Raw genomic sequence first — 18,044 nt, forward strand, 5'->3', positions numbered from 1 at the left:
ATGCTGGACACGGTGCAGATCTGCCAGTCATGATAAACCTGATAGGTTCTGATACAGAGGCTCGCAGAAATGTGTCCTTAGGTTTTCTGCACATGCCACAACTGTGACTCATGTTCTGTGATTACAAGAAGACAGGGACAACCTGGCAAGCCCAGAGCAAACAAGTGTTACCACCAGCATGATGCATACATTTATAGGCATCATTATATTTCTCAATTAGGATTGCAACTAAAAAATTTCCAAGTAAAACAAGATGTGTGGGCAGGGGAAAGAAGTCAATACCTTAGAAATGATGACTCCTGACACATGTACTGTGTTGACACCTGAACACAGAGTAATCACTGACCCAAAATTTAGCAGATGTGTGGGTACCAGTGATCTGGTTGATTACATTGCACGAATGGGAACCAACATCATCCAGAGGTAAAAAAAACGTTGTTTGAGAAACTCCATTTTACCAAACATTAAAGCAATTGCCAACTTAAGCAGGGAGGGGGGATGTGTTGAACATGGACACTTCTAGTGAAAGTGTCTGACTGTTCACATGCACCCTGTTGTATTGTCCCAAAATTACAGTTTGACCTACACACAGCAGGAATGGTGATCAAAACTCCATCCTGGTTAAGAGTTTAAAGGAAAGCACAGCAACCTTACAGTGAATAACATGTCAGGAATGGGTAAGAGGAAATAACAGGCATCAGATACAAAAGGCAAGTTAAAAGGTGTATGTGACTGATAGGGGAAGCTGAAGGAATTAATGAAAGGCTCCACAGCCTTACAGGCAGCAGCAGGCACGGGGCCATTTCAAGAGGCAGAGAGGAAAGTCAGGAACAGCAGATTAGAAATATCAGCTGCCTTCAGCATCTACTTCTGATTGCTTTTCAATTTTGGGATAGGTCCTCTTATGGAAAAGTACTGATGCATAGGCACCTTACACAGCCACCATGTTTACTTTCAGCCTTCCCCGAAATGGGAAAGATCCGCAGCCGCAGGGTGTGAAGAGGAGGAGCAGCTGATAAGCCTCTGGCCCTGATTTCCACAATACTGACTCAGGGCGGACCAGCTCCCTCCGAGGTTGTCACTGCCACCACACCACCACCGACCTGCCAGGAAAGATGCAACCAGCGTGACTTTGCAAGTCGGCAGATCAGCAGGCGAGCAGGGGTTAGCAGGTCTGTGGCCGGTGCGTTTGGAGTCGGCTGGGGACTGGGGACGCCGTCACGACGCAGGCTGGTGAGGGGCGGCATGGCGCCATGCCCCCTCTGGCAGCCATCATGCCTCCTTCTTCTCCACTGGGAGCTGCGCCAGCCGGGGTGCAGCCGTGTGCAGCAGTACAAGGCCGCAGAGTGTCACGGCGAGGCCGACCCACCACAGAGGCGTCCACGTCTCCCCGAAGAGAAGCTTGCCCAGGATGGCCTGAAAGAAAAGACAAAGACAAAGCTTTGCTGAGCCAAGCAACCCCAAAGCCTCCTGTGCTGCCAGAGTTGCGAGGAGTTCTGCTGGGAGAGCCGGCCCTGGAAAAAATGTGCTTGAGAAAACTCCTGCTGGGACCACCAACAGAAATGGCTGCTGCGGGTGATGCCGGAGATGACCTACTCTACCATCCAGCCTGGAAGCACAGCCATATTGCGGTCCCAAAGCAGGATTCTGGCAGATGCACGTGTGCTTTGCTGCCTTCCCAGCACCTCTTGGGAGCCAAATGTCCAGTCAACTGGGCAACCCCAGTCGATAAAAAAAGGGCCTCACTGACTTGAGTTTTGGACACCACCATGAGCTAACTGCACACTGGAGCACAGAAACAAGGTGGACAGCTGCTGAGAGTGAAAAGCGCGCAGAAAAAGCCTGTGCGTCAAAAATGCTCTTGCTGTCACTAGAGGCAGTGCATCTTCACACCCAGCTGTGGTGGCTTTGGCTTGTCACAGGTGAGGTGTTGCAAAGGAAGAGCAAAACAGAGCAAAGCTCCCAGCTCCGGCTGTCACTGGCAATTAGAAAAGTTCAGTGAACCGTACAGCTGCTGCAAGGCACTGTGCTGGGCAGCAGCGTCCTCCTTCCTGCACCACCCAGAAAAGTCCTACAGCCTCTGCTGTGAACAACTGTCAGAGCAGCTGAGGCCCGACACAATCATTTCACGTCTGCCTGTAACTCTCCCTTTGTGGCCAGCGATGCCAGTCACGCTGGGACATGAGCTAGGACCAGTCGCATCCAGTGTGACCGTTCCCACATCGCTGTGCTCCTCCAGGCTTCAGCGCCTGGGGAAGGGATCTACTCACTGAAGAGATGAAGTTGGAGGCCGTCGTTGTCACAGAGGCAGTGGCCGAGGAGGAGGAGAGTCGCAGGGCTTTTGCAAAGATCGTCCACATCACCGCATTGCACACAAACACCAAGCCAACACAGCCAATGCGAAGCAGCACAGGCAGCTGCAGGATGAAACGGAAAAACCCATGTATTTTCACCGACTGCTCATTCACCCTTACTAATTCATGGGCACTTTGGAGCAAAACCCAACGGCGTGGGCTTTTGAAGCTGAATTATAGCTGGTATTACATGAAGATGAATATATTAAATCACAGAAGGAAACAGAAGCAAGGAAACAGCCCTGGATGGAGCGTGACCCTGGCACATCCTGCCATGAGTCCTCGCTAGATGTATGGAAAAGGGTCAAATTCAGCCCTGCCAGAGACAAACACCAAAGATGTACGTGCTGGTGCTGCGTGTGGTCCAGGACCCATCTGTTGTGAATTCAGGCTGAGACCCAAACCACTGGTCCTCACTACCTCCCATGACCTGGCCTGCATTACTGCTGCAGCGAGGGCAGAGTGGGGTCCTCTGGGAGGAAAGCGAGAGCTGAGGGGTTTCATGCCTTATTTTGCACGCTCGCTGGAGAGCAGATTTACTGAGAGCTCTCTGCCCCAGCATTTAGTGGCAACAAAACCACCTCTGAATTCAAGGGCCTTCAAGGCCAACTAGGTTCTCAAGAAAGATCCCCCTCCTTAGACAATCTGACAAGACATGTAACAGCCTCAGTCTGAAAAAAGGGCACAGTTTTGCCTAAAAAGCCTTCATCATTCACAGTCTCCCCCCAGACCCATAGTTTTAGCTGCTGTGGCCATCCTAGCCCCCAGGTACCATGTACTTGACGTGAAAACACCAAGGGAGGAGATCACAGGCAGATCACGACTCTCACGAACACTCAGGAGGCGCACGAGGGCAAGTGAAAGCAAGGCTTTGTCTAAGCCTGTAGCGATCATGCCTTCATAGCACGTCACCTTTTAGTCCATGGTGGGATCCATCTCGAAGCAGACAGAAATGTAGGTGTGAAGCCACCAACAAACACAGTTGAAAGGTGGCACCTGCCCTGTGGGAATGGCTGCACTGTGGCCCCCTGCCAGCCACCCAAATCAATGGGGGCCACCAACCGTGTTCTGCTCCCACTCAGAAGAAGAAATGATTAACTGCAAGCTAGGGGAGGCCACAGGGATTTCTGAAGCAAGTGACGTAGCAAGTACAAAGTTAAAAGGAAAAGGCTGTAAAGCAAATCCCTGCCCGATGGCTGACACAAGCTCTCTGAGGCTAACCCCATCCCAGAGAGGGACGATTCAGGTGTTTGGCCTCATTTTGCCCCACTTGTGGCAAAGGTCTCCAACTTTATCAGGGCAAATGATCCAAAATGATTCCCACCAGTGAAGCACTTTCCTTTCCCACCCCTGCCCTGGCAAACCCTGCAGAGAGAGATAAGAGAGACAACCATGCCCAGCTGCTACCGGTTCTCTGAGGAAGAAACCTTCTGCCATGTTATGGCTCACCACGGGATGGGGTTTGCCTCCCGGCTTCACCCTCTGCCTGTGTGACCAGTTTTACCTTGCTCAGGGCAGTTGTGTACATCCACACACACCTCTAGCGGGTAGGCAGATTTGGGAGTAAAGAGATGAGAGGGGAAAATAATTCTCTGTGTTTCACCTGAATTCAGCATATTTCCGGATCAAAAAGAGCCTACCAAGGTAGGCTGCTGGGGAAAAAAAGCCTTAAGAAAAAGAGATCTTGTTATGTCTTCAATGTCTCCTCTCCGAGATGCGTTGGGATATGACAAGAGGCAGCAAGTAAAGTTTGGAACAAGTGAAATTTTGATCTGATGATACAAGAAAAACAAAGGTGATCAAACACTGGAACAGAGGTCATGGGCTCTCCAACCTTGGAGGTATTCAGAACTTGACTGGAGAAGGTCATGAGCAACCTGTTGCAGGGCAGGGGTTGGACTAGAGACCTCCAGAGGTCCTGCCCGACTTGAGTCTACCACTGGTGGAGCAAAGCTGGTTCCCACCATCACAGCAGCTATGCTATCTTCAAAAGTGACCCTGAACCCATGGGTTCTTCTGATCTTCTTCTACTGCAGAGCCAAGGAAATCAGCTGCAGTGTGCTCTGCAGGTAGCATATGCCCAGAAGGAAGGTTTTCCAGAGAGAGGTCAAGCCCCTCCGCATCCTGGGCAGAGGAGTGGTCACCGCAATGGCACACAGGCAGAGAGACAGGAACATCCCCAGGTGTTCCTCACAAGGAAGGACGGAGGTATAAATTCCTCCCTTGCCAAGGGCTCAGCTGAGCCAGCCCAGTGAGTCAAGGATTACTGTTCTGATTGTTTTTCTAAGAGGAAATTAATTTCAGTGTACATTTCAGATAATCCAGAATCACTCCTGAAGTGGCAGGAGTAATTTTAGATGAAGTTTGGCAGGGGAGAGGGGAAAGTAAAGGAAAACTTCTGTTCAAGTGAAATGACCTCTCCTGGTCAGGCTGCTCTCAGGCTGGGCCATCACAACACATCCTTTTGGCCGGGAAATCCATCTTTGTGCTGCCGTCGAGTATCCTGCTACCCTATGTCATAACCTTTTAGAAGCATCAATACACTTTTACCATTTGCTGCCGCTTTCTATGCTGCACAAGGGATGGCTGTTCTCTTATACTTATTTTTAGATTTCTGTAGTTCTTCCTCAAACACAAAACTCCTTGAAACTCTGTTGCCTTGTGGCTGCTCTGCAGAAATGCCTTTGCAGCAAGCATGCAGGATTCAAAGGGAGCCCTCTGAAACACTTAAGTGTCTACAGTCCTGTGCAATTTAAGCTACTAGGAAGATTATGGCATTTACTTAAAACTTGGTTAGTTTTACAGCTAAACTGATTAATTTAGTTCATAATTATCACCTAGAATGGACTTGAAAGAAGTAACTGAAGGAACCAATTTGTCTGGAAAATAAAACCACAATCACAGAATCACAGCATGGTTGAGGTTGGAAGGGATCTCTGGAGATCATCTGGTCCAACCTCGCCACTCCTAGAGCCGGTTGCCCAGGACCATGTCCAGACAGTGTTTGAGTATCTCCAAGGACAGAGACTCCACAATCTCTCTGGGCAACCTGTGCCAATGCTCGGTCACCCTCACAGTGAAAAAGTGTTTCCTGATGTTCAGGGCAAACCTCCTGTGTCTCAGTTTGTGCCCGTCACCTCTGATCCTGTCACTGGGCACCACTGGAAAGAGCCTGGCTCCGTCCTCTGTGCACACTCCCTTCAGGTATTTATACACATTGATGAGACGGCCCCTGAGCCTTCTAGTCTCCGGGCTGAACAGTTCCAGCTCTCATAGGAGAGATGCTCTGGTCCCTTCATCATCTGAGTGGCCCTTTCCTGGACTCTATCCAGTATGCCCATCTCTTTTTTGTACTGGAGAGCCCAGAACTGGACCCAGCACTCCAGGTGTGGCCTCACCAGTGCTGAGTAGAGAGGAAGGATCACCTCCCTCGACCTGCTGGCAACCCTCCACCTCAATGACACGACACTTTGTCATAGCACCTTAAAAAAACCCAAACACTAACCCCCCCCCAACAAATGGACAGTATTTCTATAAATTTCCAATGAGAAAAATACTCAGAAAAGAGACCACCACGCATCTGCCAGCATTTTCAGTAATTCCATGCTCTGCTTTTCTGTCAGTGCAGAGCACGATCTTTTGGAGGGTGGATTGGGAAGAGTATCAGGATTTAAATTTTTTGATTTTCCTTCCTGTCACCCTTTGTGATATATCGGAAAGGATCAACAAGATTGGCAAGTACTGAGTTTTTGCATTTTTAACCATCTCTACTAATCATACAAATTGATTGTCTTTTTTCCTGATGCAAGGCTGGATATTTTCAGATCTAGTTTCTCTTGTGGGTTCTCCTTTGGATTTCAAGTCAAAATGTACATTTGCCATATGAATAACAACCCCCGCTCTATACCTAAATGAGTCTCCACAACATGTTATTATGATACACATATGCTGTCTACCTCAGCATCTCCCCATTCACACCCAATCTTGTGTACATCTCCACCTCTGCCGTGCCTGTGTGAGAGTTCACGTCTGTAGCTAAGGACACTATTTTTTGAGGTGAAAGGCCAGCAGCCCCATGTAATCTTAAGCACAACGAGGTTTGAGAAATAACCGAGATAAAGATCATCCCCTCAGAACACCCAACAGTCGCCAGATGAGCACATCGGCTGAGCAGCACAGTGGAAATCAACTGCTCCACCTCTCTGCTCTCCTTATCAGTGAACAGAAACAGAACAAGAGAGGAAGGAGGGCAATGCTATTAGCCAAACAGCAGACTGAGAACAAGTGTTTGATACTCAAGCGTACTAACATCCTGCTTTTAAAGTAAAACTGACATAAAACGACTGCAAATGGGCCTTCAGAGTTGGGTTTGGTTTCAGGCATTCCCGCACCACACTTGTTCTCTTCTCTTTTACATGCCAGCAGACTTGCTTCAGTCTGCTTACATTACCACCATGCATTAGTCAACCCTCCAGCAGCTACAAGGCTCGGCTCCCTCAAGAGGTGAGTCACGGCTCGGCCCTCCGAGACCGCCCCGGTTTCCCAGCAAACCCGCCTGAAGACAAGCGCAGGGCAGCCCCTGGAAGAGCAGGAGGAAGAACCGGCGTGTTTCTTCCCCATCACAGATGCAATAAGAAGCGAAGCCCTAACGGCTGAGTAACGCCTGTCGGGGGGGGAGGGGAGGAGGAGGCCACAGGCAGAACACACGTTAACTCGTGGAAGTCACTTCCCTGCACTGATTTCCTCCTTCCTTACCCAGCCTCCGGCCGCCTCCCCGCCCGGCCCCAGCGCCAGCTTCGCCGCGGCGGCCGCCGCCGTCCCCAGCAGCCCTGCGGACACCGCCGCTGCCGCGGCCCCGCCGCCCGCCGGCATGCCGAGCACCGCCAGGCCTGCCCGCCGCCCCTCCGAGCCCGCCGCCTTCCGGGGCCCGCCTCTGCGCAGGGGCGGGCGGGAAGGGGCGGCCGGGCCAGGGCCGCTGCGGAGGGGAGGCGTCGCGGTGGAGCTGTGTTGCTGAAGGGGGGCGGGACAGGGAAAGAAAAATGCACGCGTGCAATGTTGATTTATATACAAAGGCTTTATTTTTTAAAAAAAGGATGGAGTACGAAAACAACGTAAGTCCTACTGTAGACATACAACAGAGAGAAAGGCTCACGAGTAAGCAAGCGTGCAGCAGCGATCGTGCCTCCCCAGCCAGGGAGGGGCAGAAACCCCTGCCTGCATGGAAATAGTCCAGAAACAGTCACACAAGACAGACAGGCGCTCGGGGGAACATTTGTAAACCTAGAACATGGCAGTAACAAATAAAGCCCACAGGAGACAACAGCTTTGTGGTCTAAGACAAGCCCCTCTCAGTCTGATCTCTAGAGTGCTAGTAACCATTGTTAGTTACTTCGGATCTCCACTATTACTTGTCTACAGAAAAAAAACCTCCCCAGTTTAAGGTCAGTTTTTTACTTCTATGCTTCAAAGTTCAAGCGGAAACAAATCTGCAGGATTAGGCAGCTTTAAAATTCATAGATAAGCTGGGGGAAATTCTTCTTCCCCTCAGCCAAATACTGAAGAAACTCAGTAGGCATCCTGCTCTTTACTTGACACACATCTTTCTCTTCGCTCCCTTTTGCCCCACTGCTTGTGGGCAAAAGTAGTACTGTACAAAGTACCAAAAACCAGAATGATAGGATTACTGACAGTAAAAAAAAAGCTAAACACACAAGTGTTTGATATTAGTATATAAATCAATGTTTTGTGTTCCACTAATAAAAGTTTCAGTTATTTGCAATAAATCTTAAGTGCGATCAAATGAACATATGCTATACTCCTAAAATGTTCTGCATATTTTCAGACATTTCTAACTTTTGTTTGGTAAGAAAATGGTTGCAAAATACTTAGAAAGAATTTGCTACAATGCTAATATAGAGGTCTGCTGTAAGTTTATACTGGGGGAAAAAAAGATTTAAAAAGCATTTTAATTTCAAATAGAGAAAGAAAAGAATACAAAGCCAAAAGATATTTATAGTACTATTTACAAGTCTATTACTAAATTCACATTTGTGCTTTATTGAACAAACTTCAACATGAAAATTAATTTTAAGCAACCCAGTAAAAACACCCTATGTTTAGCTAAAAAAAAAGGAAAAAAAAATCACAAAGAAATTGTGCTTTTTAAAATTTGGCTCTGGTGGAAAATGTAGCATTTCAGAAGAGGTAGGAACCTGAATAAAAGCACAAAAGGAAACAAAAATCCAGGTGTGTTCCCAGTGAGAAAGCTTTTCCTTGGCAAGGTACAGAAGTTTCAAGGAAGTATCTTCCAGCACCTACACAAAACCAGTTTTTGAAAAAAAATCATAGGAAGGTGTTAATGTCACTGAAAGCTGCCCACATCGCTGCAATAAAATTCTTCACTAAAAGTTACTACCAGCAAAAAATCCAGGAACTGAAATACTTGATTATTCTAGGAGCACAGGAAAAGTCAAGTTTGACAACTGGCTTTTGCTTATTCTGTACACTTAAAAAGTAGGGCTCTGCAGTTTTATTTGTGTCATTATAGCTGACAGTGATGTCTACATGTCACATTTTTTTGATTCTTTCAAAAAAGCATTTTCAACTCGTAGTTTTTCAGTCTCCTGTAAAACAGAAAAAACATGGGTGTATTAAGGAAATTATACTCACTTATTTAGAAATATGAAAGAAATGGTATCTACACTTGTTCAAGTGTTTTATACACTACGTAGTTGAGGAAATAAAATGGGGTGATCGTTGTCTGGGGCCTGTGAGGAGACAGACCAGCCATGACCTACACAACTGCATAAAATCAGAGGTACCTGTCTATTACTCTCCAACAGAAGAGCAAGAACTTTAGTTTTCATTCTCAAAGCTTAGCTCTTTTCTATGTCAGGCCATTACTTCATCTGTATTCTACTCTGCAACTTACCTCAGTAAGTTTAGCGTAATCTTTCTTCAGTTTCACAAGATACTGAATCTTCTGGTTTAGGTTTTGATGACCAAGTAATTTCCCGTTCTCCTCAGCAAGAGTGTCAACTTGCTTCCTCAGCAAGTCCATTTCCTGTAATTAATGAATACATTGTGTACCTCTTAACTGTAGCCCCTCCTTCCCTTTTCAGAAAAAATAGCTTCTTTAGAACTATTAACATACTAACATTTAAGTTTGTTGTAACATATGATGCAAGAGTTGGTTCATTCAGGAAACAAGTATTTGTCTTATGTCTCCTTAGGTACTACATTAGATCCCTCTAAAGGGCAAAAAAAAAAAGCACCATTTGATTTGTATTATTAATCGCAACATGGATTTCCATACCCAGAGTTCCACTAGTGTACGAAACAGCATTACAAATACAACTAGACTGCAAGACAAAACATTTTCAGAGGCAGTCTTTGATGGCTAATTAATTCAGAATATTGTCCAATTAGTAACAGCTCTACCTCTGCTGAATAAGATTCTACTGTAAAGACAAAAAAAATTATACATATATAACCTTTCCAATTCTGTCTCTCTCTTCATACGTTTCCTCCAGTTTTGATCTAATTTCTTCTTTTTCATGAAATGCTTTCAGCTCCAAAGCTCTTGTTCGTTCCATCTCCAGAGTCATTTCAAGACAAGTATTCTCCTTGATTTTGAGGGTATTTTTGGTCTTTTCTAATCTGCCAATATAAAAGAATCATAAAACACTAAACAACAACATAAGTGGCATACAACTGAATTACTAAGTCAGCCTTGGACATGGAGGCAGGCTCCTTTAAAAGTATCCTTTTGCAACAATATATTTTCCCTAGAACTCAGTGCTAAGAGAAGGAAAAATTTCATTCTGCTTCACAGCTCTTGTGTTTGATACTATCTCTTAACTAGGCAGTGTTTTGGAGTTGCTCTTCTTTTTGGGAAGTATGCTGTTTCCAGTCCAGGACATACAACTCCACTCATGAAAGAAAATAGAAGCCTCACCTACAAGAACACTTTGAATTAATTCACCGAAGGCATGTAAATTTGCCAGATGAACTCCGCTGCTCTTCAAGTTTCCCCTAAATTGCTGGTTTGTATATGGCTTTTCCCTTATAGCCTTGTTGCTCAGAAACATCTCTGAACAGCGTGGAGATGGTCTGAGCTTGTTTGGCCTGGTAACAGAAGGACCACCACTTTGGATAGACATCTTGTCTGCTGAAAATGTTTTAATTCTGTCAGGCTCTCACAGAATATTAAACATGCCATCAAACTTAGCAGCCTGTCTACTGATTATATGAACTTCAGTAATTTTGCATGTCTATTCAAATATTGCATAAATTGAAATATTTTTGTCATCAGTTTTGTTTCACTGAAGCCTGGTGTTTAAGACCTACTATATGAAAACAGTATTCATTTGCTGCATTTGTCCAGACATTTTCTTGATGACAAAAGAATCTTTTTCCTCTTTGGACATTATTTGTTTGTATGAGACATTGTAGCACTGTTATAAAGCGTATTTCAGAGACCAGACAGGTATGAAAAACCAATGCATTGAATAGCTAAATAACTCCTAATCAAGACTAGGGTTTCTGGAAAACTTAAATATAAATTACTTTTGAAATGACTGTGTGCATAAAAACTATCTTCATCCTGAAAAGAAGTTACTTATATAGAAAGCATTCCATTAAATGTAAATAACTGAAATATTAGGAGATTCAGCCACTATGAATCCTGAAGCCATACAGATTAGGAAAAGAATAGCAGAAGCAACATTTTCAAACTAATTGTTATCTACTAATTCAGTATTTTATTTCTTGACTACTATTCATCCAAGGTGCAAAAACACTTGAATTTTGAGGACTACTTGCACAATAGTGCAAACACAATCTAGGAATCCTCTAATAATAAACAATTTTCATTATTCAAGCTGAAGCACAAAAATTTAAACAAATACCAGAAAGAAGCAAAGAATTAGATTAAGTTTAAAATTATAAAATATTTACGGTATTAATAAATTAACAGTATTTCAATTTAATTTGAAAAGGAATGTGCTTAGAATTCACTGCATATAAAAGAATTCAAAACCTAGATAATTTTAAACAATTCAAAATGTCTCTTCCAATTTAACTTTTTTCTATGGTTCCACTTATTTCAGAGTATTATCCTGATATAATGCTACCCTTTTAGAAAATGTAGTAATAGGTGCTACTACCACCTACTGATGAGAAAGAGTAAGAACTCAATGTGTCTTGCAGAAGTGTGAACAACATTTCCAAATTACATCTTTTATAGTTTCAGATCTTGGACTTCTATTGCTTAAATATACCTTTTTGGTATTAATGAGTTTAATACAAGTCTCCACTTCAATGAACAATATTTAAACTTACTCTGCTTTGATTTTCAGCATCTCCTCCATTGCTTTATTCTGTAAAAGTTCAAAAACCATTAATTACAGTGTTAATGTTTAATATACATATATATGTCACTTAATTGATGCTATGTATCTCATTCCAGATCCTACCAAGATCATCCTACTGCCCAGTAGCTTACATCTCTAATATTCACTGTAAGTTCATCTCTTTGCTATATGCACATATTTCCAATTTCATGCCAGCACAAATGACCCACAGCAGTATCTGTCTGCCCATTCATACACAGCAGAGCTCTAACAAGGGGTTCTTCTGTCTGGGAGATCCATGGCAAGCTCCGCTGTGACATTAGCTACCCTTTGGCAGAGCCCTGACATGAGCAAGTGACACAATCTTCACTTTCCAACTCTGTGGAGATGAGTCAGATTTAGTGATCTGAATCTGTTTTTGCTTATTGTGCAATCTGACACCCAGTTCGTTGGTGTTAGACCAAGATAGAAACCTTAATAGATAAGTATCAGGCTGTGTCTGTTAGAATTCACTAGAAATCAGTGTTTGTTTCACTGCTATGAAATAGAAGAAAACATGTTAATACTTCACAGCAGGGAAACAACAACTGACATGAGAAGGGTAATATACCTTGGCAAGTCGTTCTTCAGCAATCTCCTCCTCTTTCTCTTTGAGGTACTGAACATCAGGATGTTTCTGATCACTAGGAAATCCAAGAATGAAGAAAGTTTCTTACAAACAGAGGAAACCAGTTGTAAAAACAACATCTTATCCAGATTAAACCAGTAAATGCGTGTAGCTGTCTTGACACATGTTCGTACTCAGAATACCGAACATTATGAAACAACTCTGGAAGGGTCTAAAATTTTATATTCCAAGAACATCACATTTTCCTTTGTTAAGAGTATAGAGAAACTAATGTTTCAATGAAAACAATTAAAAATGTAATAACTATGCAACTGTATGTGTCATGGTTTAACCCCAGCCAGCAACTAAGCACCACACAGCTACTTGCTCACTCCCCCCCGATAGGATGGGGGAGAGAATCAGAAGGCTAAAAGTGAGAAAACTCGTGGGTTGAGATAAAGACAGTTTAATAGGTAAAGCAAAAGCTGCACATGCAAACAAAGCAAACCAAGGAATTCATTCACGACTTCCCATGGGCAGGCAGGTGTTCAGCCATCTCCAGGAAAGCAGGGCGCTCATGCTTGTAATGGTTACTTGGGAAGACAAATGCCATCACTCCAAATGCCCCCCCTTTCCTCCTTCCCCCAGCTTTATATGCTGAGCATGATGTCCTGTGGTATGGAATATCCCTTTGGTCAGCTGGGGTCAGCTGTCCCAGCTGTGTCTCCTACCAACTTCTTGTACACCCCCAGCCTCCTCACTGGTGGGGTGGTGTGAGAAGCAGAAAAGGCCTTGACTCTGTGTAAGCACTGCTCAGCAGTAACTAAAACATCCCTGTATTATCAACACTGTTTCCAGCACAAATCCAAAACATAGCCCCATACTAGCTACTATGAAGAAAATTAACTCTACCCCAGCCAAAACCAGCACGGTGTGTTAGACAGCTTAGGGATTGAGGTAAATGTTTTATTAGTTCATGATGTTCACGTGCGCATAGACTGCAGAAAGCAACTCCTTCCTACAAGATTGTTGCTCAGTGGTTCTTGCCAAGTTAAGAAGGTAAAAGATTTTTGTATTCAGAAGACTTGGAAACTTTTTATTTTGTTAGTTTTTAATAAACATGACATTGGATGGAAGTAAGCAAACACCCTAAAATTAAAATAACCCCCAAACCAACACACCATTGGGACCACTTCATTCTTGTGGTGTGCCATAAAGGAAGAACTTAGTTGATTAACAGTTATTGTAATTTGATGCAATTATAAAAGACCGCTATTTTCAGTAACTTAAAATCTTTGTCAACATACCTAGTGATTAATTGGTGATTTATTTTTCATATCTGGTATAAACAGCCTCAGTCAGAGAGTAAGTGTGTGTATGTGTGGGTGGGTTTTTTGTTACTGTTAATTAAATGCCAGCTTAAAAAGTCTAACAGCTTTGAGAACTAAAATAAAAATCTTGTATTTTCCTTGTTAAAATTTGGTACCACCCACTTCCAAAAATCCACCCAAATTCATCCAGCTTATAAATGGTTGGACAAATCTGCAACACACTTTGTTTACTTATTCTCAGTGGATACTTACATGAACTTTACAATCTCCAAGTTTAGAATCATTGGTTATGCTTGAGCCTTTCAAATTCTAGTACTGGGCAGCCTGTACCAGCTCCAAAGTGGTGAACTGAGCCTGCTCCAGTTTAGCATTACAGAGGTGAAGGCTGACCTTTCCTGTACAGCTTGCTCTTCCCTGCCCTAACACTAAATACCAAAAGAGAGCAAGCACTTGGTCTCATTTTGTATTCTCAAACATCCTCCAATGCAATCCAAGATGTCACATCTCATTACTTCGTCACATGTGACACCAATGATCAAATCATCTCGCTCTCTAACGCTGGGCCACACAAAAGATGACTACTACCTGCTGCTGCTATCAGCTGCTCCCATAATGTATGAAGCATGTGTCTGCTGTGAATATCCCCACCTGAGATATATCAAAACTTGATTTTTCAGAGAGCATGCAATATACTATTAGCCTTTGGTCTATTCAAACCACAACTCCTATCAACTAACAGCAGCTGGGAATTGTTAATGCATATCCAAATTATGTCCCAGGTTGGGAATCCAGCAAGCGAGGAACATAAGAGTAACCTACTCCATAAACTGTGTGAAAAACAAAGCCACAGAATCCAGTTTTCCATGGCAAGGTAACCACTTCTTGTTTTTCTGTGATTCCCATTTCATTTCACAACACACTTTCAAATGTCTGTTGCAAACTAAGCAGAAGGCCCTAGAGACATCATCATCATTCAGTATCCCACCTGATCTGTCCCACCTTCTGCACAGAATGTTTTCCACAAATGAATCCCTTCATAATTGAAGATTACTATATAATACATATAATGCAAGGACAAATTGGAGTTGCACAGACACCTGCAATTACAACATCTTCTAATCGGAATACTTGATTTTGCAAATTTAATAGTGTTCTTTTACATTAAATACTTATCTTACCAAAAAGTCAGTTCTAAAACTGACAACACTGATACTTCATTGAATAGAGATAAAAGTTCTGGAAAATTTTTTTTATACATTTAATAGGCAAAAAAAAAAGATTAAACTACCTAGCATTAAGTTACTGTTTACTAAATTGCCCCTTAAAAATGAATTGTCATTAAATATCAACAGAATTATTTGCTGCCAGATAAGATTCCTTTTCACAAGATGTAAACCAGCAGATTATTTAATTCTTTACAAAATTGAAAACAAAGAAAAAACAAAAAAGGTAAGCCATGAAACAAAGTATTTTCTGTCCAAAACTAAACTGTACAGATTACAGTTCGAACCAAACTTCAGGATATCTCAACCTGAGGTATACAGCAGCATACCATCTTTTGAGAGGAAGTTCATTCCTTAGTCTCAACAAGACAAGATAGAGAACTGGTTCCATTTACGTCTGTGTTAAAACTCGCGTTGAATTCATTTGACATCTCCTATCTACTGAATCCATAACTGCACAAGTGATATGGCAGTATATAATACACAGAAATGGCTATGCATGTAATTATTTAACATTCTATTTGCATTTCCTTTATAAAACTTTGTTGTGTTTAAGAATTTGTGATTTAAAGGCAATAAAGTTTACAAGCCAGTAAACAATTTTCATAGAAAAGGCTGAGTCAATCTCTAATTATACGAACAATATGTAAGATTGTATTTCAAATAAAAACTGTAAATTTATCTTACTTAATTGCTTCAAGTTAAGACAGGTTTTTCTTGTTTTATTTTACTTTACCTGTTCTTACTTAGTCGCTGAGCTTCTACAAGGCTCTGTAGATTCCTGTTGTTCTCCACCAATATCTGCATTTCCAGACGCAAGTTCTCCAACTCATTTAATTGTTCCTAAGCAAGTGAAATTTGAAACATTTTATTTGAAGACCAAATTGCAATTCCTGTTTTCATTTCCAGTTGAACATGTTTTTGAGTAAAATAGAAGACAAAACTATTTCTCAGAAAACAAGCACAGTTCTCTGGCAAAGATCTGCATCACCCTTCCATTTACAGTTTCATTAGAAACTTGATTTAGAATAAGTCAGAACAGTTTCATCAGCAAAAATGATGTTACCATTTGATATTCATGAACATGAAACAACTCAGTCCTCATCTATCTCAGGAAAATGAGATATATGGACATCTCGAGCAAGTTGTCACCATTTATTACCAGCCTAGGTAAAGAGAAGATCAAGAACTGCCTTCCTGTTTTAATGGACAGACTACTAAGCAGAGCTCATTAAAAATCTGAACTCTGTATTCTGTCTTATTTTAACCTTACAAATTGCCTGTAGAGATTAACTCATAGTACCTTCAGCCTTAGAATTTCATTGTTTTTAGCTCTTCGTTCTTCATTCAGTTCATGTACAAGGTGCTCTAGATTTATTGCAGAAGCCCTCCGATCAGCTATTTCTTGCTCATGACTTTCCAGAAGCTTTGCCAAATTCACATCAAAATTAGGGGGAGTTTTTGGACACTGGCGAGTTAAAAGAAACAAAACCCACAAAATATTAGTAAAGAACTGTTTCCCCTATGTATTGGTTACATTATGTGGTTACAGTATATGGTTATAATACTTAATTGGAGACATATGTTAATAAATTCCTAGCAGACAAATCATCAATAATACATTTAAGTTACCAACCAGGTGAATGGGATTTGACCATTCTCAATACATTGTCATTTCTGGTCCCAGCCTGAAGCCATGCTGTAAAGTTTATTAGTCCTTTTCAATGAGTTTTAACAGTCATTACAATGAAAATGTTTCTCTCACAAATGCCATACCTGAGGAAATGTTACTGAAGATGAGTCCATAAAGCAATCTATTTGCTTCATTTTAAATTCATATTCGTTCTTCCTCTTCTCCAGTTCTTCTGTCATTTTGTCCAACTATTAGAAACCCCAATTAGAATTAAATTAGCTCATAAGACACACAACATACTAAAGGAAACAGCAGCCAGATCTCTATTTTGAGCAAGCTTAAGTACACCATAAGTTATTTTAGATTACCTTAGACTTCAGTTTCATAAGTGTTTTCTATATTTACCTAATAACTGTTAATCATTCAAAATAGTTGCATGTAACAAGCATTTTTTGAAAGCATATATGCACTATATACTGTATATTGCATATTAATCTGAATTTTGTTCTTGTTGTTGGTATTTGATTTTCTTCCCTTGCTAACACAATCTACCTTTCAAAGGGCTTGCTAGCACAGAAAAACTATTATGAACTTTGTTGGCAAACATTACTGGTCAAAAGGTGACTTGATACAAACAAAGATTTTACTGGTATAGATTTAATCAGTTTCCTCAAAGAGGATATGCTAACATGACAAAAGAACTCTTCTTTCCAAAATAACTTATCCTTATTAGAGTTTTTGCCAACACAAATATATTACTTAGCACTATGACAGTTGGGACAACTAGAGCTAAAATTTGGACAAAGGCTTAACATAGCTATTTGGTCTGCAAAAGCTCCAAATCACTCTCAGACTGCATAATTTATAGAGCTCAACAATTATCTCTATTACATAATGATATCGTTTGTGGATAAGTGTTAAGCAGAGGAAAAAGTAATTCCCTAGGTTACACTGCTTATAACCTCAGGTTGCTCTGTTATTATAGGTACTGATAATTTTACTCTGCTTTCAGAGTAAACATTTTTGTGATCTCTAGACACCACTTCCAAAGTATTTAAAAGTTATCTAGCCTTTGTTCAGAAGCTTTTGAACTACTACTTTGCTTTTACAGGAAGGAGCATTGCTCTTCACCAAGAGTACTGTGTACAAGATGCTCTAAAATTACAAGTAAAACCTTTTCCAGAAGCTACAATTAACCACAGCTCCCTCCCAAGGAGCTAATTAGCAGAAGAATTTCCTTGTTTTACCTGTTCCCTGAGTTCCTGGATTAGAGCTTCTTTCTTTGTTATGTCTTCCTGCGCACATTGAAGCAATGAATCATGTTTCTTAGAAGCCTCTGTCAGTCTTATCAGCTGATCAGTGGTATGATGCAAGTCTTCACACAGAAGGTCTCTCTATTTTAAGTCATTGGATGAGTAAAGAAAGAAATGTTAAAGTTATTACTCTAAAGCAGTTGTTTCAAGATGTTTTGTCATTTTTGCTAAGATTGCTAACAGCTACAAGCATCTCCCTTTTCCCTCCACTTTTTCATCATGAATTGTAG

At 41.9% G+C, this 18,044-nt stretch overlaps 2 protein-coding genes across 2 annotated transcripts in view; both read right to left on the reverse strand.

Moving 5' to 3' along the window:
• Positions 1 to 1,245: 1,245 nt before the first annotated feature.
• Positions 1,246 to 7,226, reverse strand: TMEM42 (transmembrane protein 42). Its single transcript, XM_050891968.1, has 3 exons — positions 7,110 to 7,226; positions 2,271 to 2,417; positions 1,246 to 1,416 (listed from the first exon to the last, which is right to left on the reverse strand). The coding sequence occupies exons 1-3, from the start codon at positions 7,224 to 7,226 to the stop codon at positions 1,273 to 1,275; spliced, it is 408 nt and encodes a 135-aa protein (XP_050747925.1). The 3' UTR covers positions 1,246 to 1,272.
• A 1,175-nt stretch (positions 7,227 to 8,401) lies between these two features.
• KIF15 (kinesin family member 15) overlaps positions 8,402 to 18,044 on the reverse strand; it is a 39,500-nt gene continuing 29,857 nt past the window's right edge. Inside the window, exons 27-35 of the mRNA XM_050891184.1 lie at positions 17,749 to 17,895; positions 16,645 to 16,749; positions 16,172 to 16,336; positions 15,605 to 15,711; positions 12,318 to 12,390; positions 11,697 to 11,734; positions 9,848 to 10,013; positions 9,286 to 9,417; positions 8,402 to 8,977 (exon numbers count right to left, since the gene is read on the reverse strand). Of these exons, the coding sequence (XP_050747141.1) occupies positions 8,915 to 8,977; positions 9,286 to 9,417; positions 9,848 to 10,013; positions 11,697 to 11,734; positions 12,318 to 12,390; positions 15,605 to 15,711; positions 16,172 to 16,336; positions 16,645 to 16,749; positions 17,749 to 17,895 (996 nt within the window). The 3' untranslated portion in view covers positions 8,402 to 8,914. The remainder of the gene's footprint in view (positions 8,978 to 9,285; positions 9,418 to 9,847; positions 10,014 to 11,696; positions 11,735 to 12,317; positions 12,391 to 15,604; positions 15,712 to 16,171; positions 16,337 to 16,644; positions 16,750 to 17,748; positions 17,896 to 18,044) is intronic.

This window comes from Gymnogyps californianus, chromosome 2 (assembly GCF_018139145.2).
Source record: "Gymnogyps californianus isolate 813 chromosome 2, ASM1813914v2, whole genome shotgun sequence".
NCBI classification, from domain to species: Eukaryota; Metazoa; Chordata; class Aves; order Accipitriformes; family Cathartidae; genus Gymnogyps; species Gymnogyps californianus.